This window comes from Empidonax traillii, unplaced genomic scaffold (genome assembly GCF_003031625.1).
Source record: "Empidonax traillii isolate 1590-97213 ecotype Southwest subspecies unplaced genomic scaffold, ASM303162v1 scaffold693:size341962, whole genome shotgun sequence".
NCBI classification, from domain to species: Eukaryota; Metazoa; Chordata; class Aves; order Passeriformes; family Tyrannidae; genus Empidonax; species Empidonax traillii.
The window spans coordinates 1-5,331 of NW_020955886.1; the positions used below are offsets into that span (position 1 = coordinate 1).

The following is a 5,331-nucleotide window of genomic DNA, read 5'->3' on the forward strand; positions in this document are numbered from 1 at the left end:
ATTGCATTATAATACTTAGGAAAAACATGCCCAAAAACTTAACAGCTGGATAGTTTCTGAAATTTATGTAGCTACAAATTTTGCTTACATTTTATTGTCACAATTTTTGTACTAGTCAAACTACAAGCACTGAATTAAAAGCATCAAATTATAACCATAAATTCCTTCTTGTTGCTTTGGGTTTATTCCCCCTAATCTATATTGAAATAAGATGTCTGAAGCAAGAAATTCTTTAAAGCAGGTTTATAAAGGCTCTACTGACTTTCCTTACCAGACACATACAAACACCAGAGAAACCAGAGTATTTTAAATTCTGCAGAAGTTGCTGTACTACCCTTTTGTCCAAGGACAGTTTTTAGATGAGCTGTCACAAACTGCAGATAAGTACAGATTTCCCAAGATGAGCCCCATCACTTACAGTGACCAGGTCCAGTGGCGTTTGTCCTTCTTGGTTTTTCAGAGTGGGATCAGCCCCATGTGCCAGTAACAAGGCACAAAGCTGAGTCCTTCCTTTCTGGGCTGCTTCATGGAGAGGTGTGAAAGCCCATTTGTCCGTGGCATTCACACATGCATTATACTTTATAAGTAAAGCTGCCACATCAACATGCTGGAAAAATAAAAATACCTGTTAAATTCCAAGGTACCACAGTGCATTAAAGTAACTCATAACTATTACTGACACGTCTCTGTAATCAGAGCTATTCTGATTTTTCTTAGAATACATTTAATTATGATTTCAAAAAGTATTACAACAAGGTGTTTCCTCCTTCACTTATAACACACCAGCAAAAAGTTAAGATTTGTTCTCTTGTGAAAAAAGGACAGAGTAAAACAGAATCCCAAATCAAGGGGAATCTGAAGGAAAGCAAGCCTGATTTTAAAATTCCAGTTTATAAAATACTCCAGCTGTTTTGGTTAAAGACTTGATTAAAGCACAAAGATTCAAGTTCAAAAAAACAATTGCTGTCTCAACAGCAGCCATATAAGTGAAAGTGAGATCTTGCTGATAAAATTCAAGTGGCACAGGTAAGGAAAGGCATTTTACAGAACACCTTTAAAACTGCTGGTTTCCTAGGTATTCAGGTTCAGAAAACTCAGTTCTGTAACCTGCATTCATGATTTTACAAATTCCTAAGTCTTCACCAATGATCAAATTATCGATTTTGTCTATTATAAGATTACATTATAACTCGATAGCAAAAGCATTCTACAAAGTACTGGCTCACAATGCTGTCACTGAAATGTATCACTTTTTTCAATAAATAAAATCTAAGAAAGTTTGAGATATTTACCCCATAGGATGCTGCGTTATGCAGAGGAATCAAACCTCCTTTATCCTGTGCATTCACATCTGCTCCATGCTGTAACAGGTACTCTGCAACCTCCAAATTGTTGTAACCAGCTGGAAGGTTGCAGAAGGACAGAATAAACAGAGTAAGAAAACACCCCCAACAGGCCATAGAGAGGTAGTACCTCACTTAAATTACCTGAAAGTTAGTTAATATGTCAGTCCCAGTGAGAACAGTATATTACTTAATACTGAGGACACTTTAACCCTAATTAAGAGTATTTGGTTTTAAAACCCATCAATAAACAATAGAAGATCTTTTTCGGCTAGAGAGAACACGAAATTAAAGTAAGCAAATGGTTGGAGGAGCAATGTAAGATTAATATGCCTGAAATACTAATTTTTCAAAAGAGAAAATACTGAATCCTCTAGCTTTGAGGCTACACTTTAAACTTGCTCAGACATAGAAGTTCAGCCACAGTATTTAGTAACTGATCAAACCAGTTAATTAGAACACTGACCTGCTAAATGTAGTGGTGTTGAATGTCGTCCTTGCGTGTCCCGACAGTTGACATTGTCAGGTGAACACAGCTTTTTTACTCGGGCCAAACAACCTTTCTTTGCAGCATCTAGTAGAGCTGCATCTCCTCTAAGTAGGTCTTGAATATCAGTATCACCATCTTTAACAAGGTCTAGAGGAGTATTTCCATCTCTGTTTTTCTTCGTGGGGTCAGCTCCATGCTGTGCACATCAAAAATGGGTGGGAAATATGTCAGTAGAATAAACATGCTGCATCTTAAGCATCTTACATCTTACTGAGCAAATATTCTGACATACGCTGGAATCCTTCAGAGCCTTCCATTTACTGTGTGAGAAAGGACAATATAGTCGCTAATAGCATCCCTTTTACTGAAAACACTGAGCTATAATCATTTAGAAACCACAAAGCACAAATCATTTTTCAAAGATGTCCATTTACATTTCAGAGGGAACAAGAAAGAAAAGAAAGCAACCTTTCTCCAGCATGTGTTATACCTGTAACAGGAGTTTGCAAATCTCGTATTTTCCTTTTGCTGCAGCTTCATGCAAAGGAGTGAATTTCCACAAGTCAGCTACGTTGACAACGGCACCATGTTTAACCAGCAGTTCTGCAACTTCATAGTGACCATATGAACAAGCATTATGTAACGGGACAAGTCCTCTGGAAACAATTAAAAGAAAAGAAAAATTCTCTTTGAAAATAGGGTATTTTTTCACTCAGTGATATAAACTTAAAACACAATGCACCTTCAACAATGAAACCATAACAAAAACTTCGTTATCCCCCCTCGTAGTCTAATACAGTAGGAGTACCTACTGCCAAAGCAGTGAAAATGCAATCAGCAGCAGCACTGAAGAGGAGCAAAAAGACAGGGCCAGAGAAACCCTTGACACTCTAGGCCCAGGTACTGCTAAATGCTTTTGGATATTATGAACATCATCATTCTAACAGAAGGTTCCATGAAAATAAAAAATGTCTGAAGAAAGATGGCACGTTTATCAGTTAGCAATGTTCAAAAGCTGACAGATATTACCAACTACAATTGCCAAGAAAAATATACATTCAAGCACTTACCCCTTATCTTTTGCATGCACATCAGCTCCATGCTGAAGAAGATACTCCACAACAGATACTCTGTTATATCCAGCAGCAAAATGAAGTGGTGTAGACTGACGCCCCTCAATATCTCTGCAGTTCACACTCTGAACAGTACATAGCTTCTGTGAATTTCCCAAAATAAAACATATGTTACTAATTATGTAGTGCTGGCACTTTTAATTTAGTCACAGTATGTTTTTATACACATCTAATTTTGAATAACTGTTTTTATTAAAAAGAAAGTTTTAAATTTATTTTTATGTAAAGTCTTTACTTTTCATAAATTGTGTCCTAAGAAAAAAATCCACCTGCTCCCAAATCCACACGTGTGACTTATTTATGTTTTTTATATAGGGCAAACATCTGGAGGTGGTGAATATTATAGTCTGTCATCTATAATAACTGTACAATATAAAGGTCTTAGGACAGGGATCACAACTCTAAAGCAGTCAGAGAAGAGCTGTTTGATTGCCTGCTTTGAGAAATTATAGACTGAGATATAATTCTGTGCCAGTTTTGGTTGTAGTGGAGTAATTTTTTTTTCACAGTGGTTGGTATGGGGCTGTGTTTTGGATTTGTGCTGAACACAGGACTGAAAATGTAGAGATGTTGTTACTGTTGAGCAAGGTTTACACAGAGCCAAGGCCTTTTTGTGCTGCCACACCGGTGAGGAGGCTGAAAGTGTGTGGGAAGTTGGGCAGAGACACAGCTGGGACAAGTGACCCAAACTGACCAAAGGGATATTCCAGACCATGTGGCATCATGCCCAGCAGCGGAAAACGGAGGAAGGGGGGACATTTGGAATGATGGTGTTTGTGTTCCCAGCGTGATGGGGCTCTGCTCTCCTGGAGATGGCTGAAGACCTGCCTGCCCATGGGAAGCAGTGAATTAATTCCTTGTTTTGCTTTGCTTTGCGTGCAGCTTTTGCTTTCCCTATTAAACTCTCAACCCAAAAGTTTTCCAGCTTTCACCCTTCTGATTGTTTCCCCAGTCCCACAGGTGGGGCAGTAAGCGAGCAGCTGTGTGGGGCTTGGTTGCTGGCTGGGGTTAAATCATGACAAATTCTCTTATTTTTAAGTACAGGTTTAAGCTTACTTTTACAGTATCCACATCTCCAGCCTTTGCAGCCTCCAGCAACTGTCGATCTGCATCAGAATTACCCAATGGGATCCCTTCTGCAAAATAAATGAGGTTGCATGACAGGTAAGTGTAGACCATTGAAAGGATTTGTTAAGATAGGAAATCATTTGAGTTTTTTAAGGCAAATCCTTGAAATAAAGTTAACCAATTACAGACAGGTTTTGTCTTTGCTTACTATTTACAACTATAGTTGACAGAGCTAACAGTATTGCAAAGTTGTCTTTAGCAACATGCTTCCTATCTGTTTTGAAGTACTGTGGAACCATTCTTATTTTAGTTTCAGAATTAGACTATATCAAGTTTACCTACATGTATAATGCCCAAACCTTACCCTTGAAAATCCTTGTACACTGTTGCCTCTGCCCACAGATGCAAAGAAGACAATTTTGCTTTAGAAATTAATTTTCAAAATTCCCACCACACTATGTCAGAATTTTTCTAAAATTATTTCAGGTGGCTATGCCACAAACATTCAGAGCATCTCTGACAATCTAGAGAGTAAATGATATTGTTAACTAGGAAATGAAACTCCACAACCCAGTACTGTCTCTTGAAGAACACACTTTTTTTTTTTTTTACTTGTCTTCACTATTATTTCTTGACAGCACTTGAAATGGCAAGTAAAACAAAGCACTACAGCAGATGTTGAATAAATCAGCATACCCTGTAGCAGCTGTTGCACGCTTTCAGTCCCCATTTGTAAGGCTGTAAAGCCCTGCAGAGACACGATGGAAGGATCACATCCAGAACTCAGCAGCAACCTGCATGTCTGAAGATGACCACAGTGTGCTGCTCTATGAAGAGAGGTCTGGCCAAGATTATCTAATGCATTAACCTAAATATAACAGAGACAAGAGATACCACCATCAAAGTTTAGCATTAGAAGTGTTTTCATTGCTAAATAGGAGAACTTCACAAGTATTCATCTTACTTTAATTAAAAGAAAATATTAAGCATATTTCCAAAGGTCATTGTAATTTTTATTGCACACAACATCATGTAAAATCTACCTGTTACACAGTTCAGTCTAGCTTCTCGCTGTTCATGTATACTCCCTACTTTTTTTCCTTACACATCTCCATCATCTTCCAACAGTCCTGGCTCACGGGGGAGGTCCCAGATGATTGGAAGTTGGCAAATATCACCCCAATCCATAAAAAAGGATGCAAGGCTGACCCTAGTAACTACAGGCCTGTCAGCCTGACCTCGGTGCCTGGCAGAGTTATGGAGCAGATCATCCTGTGTGCAATCACACAGCAGCTAC

The 5,331-nt window shown here is 38.4% G+C and overlaps 1 protein-coding gene across 1 annotated transcript; it reads right to left on the bottom strand.

Moving 5' to 3' along the window:
* Nucleotides 1-276: 276 nt before the first annotated feature.
* LOC114065741 (poly [ADP-ribose] polymerase tankyrase-2-like) lies at nt 277-4,924 on the bottom strand. Its single transcript, XM_027899868.1, has 7 exons — nt 4,731-4,924; nt 4,023-4,102; nt 2,904-3,049; nt 2,324-2,489; nt 1,810-2,029; nt 1,293-1,402; nt 277-607 (listed from the first exon to the last, which is right to left on the bottom strand). The coding sequence occupies exons 1-7, from the start codon at nt 4,762-4,764 to the stop codon at nt 368-370; spliced, it is 996 nt and encodes a 331-aa protein (XP_027755669.1). The 5' UTR covers nt 4,765-4,924; the 3' UTR covers nt 277-367.
* Between the last annotated feature and the right edge of the window lie 407 nt (nt 4,925-5,331).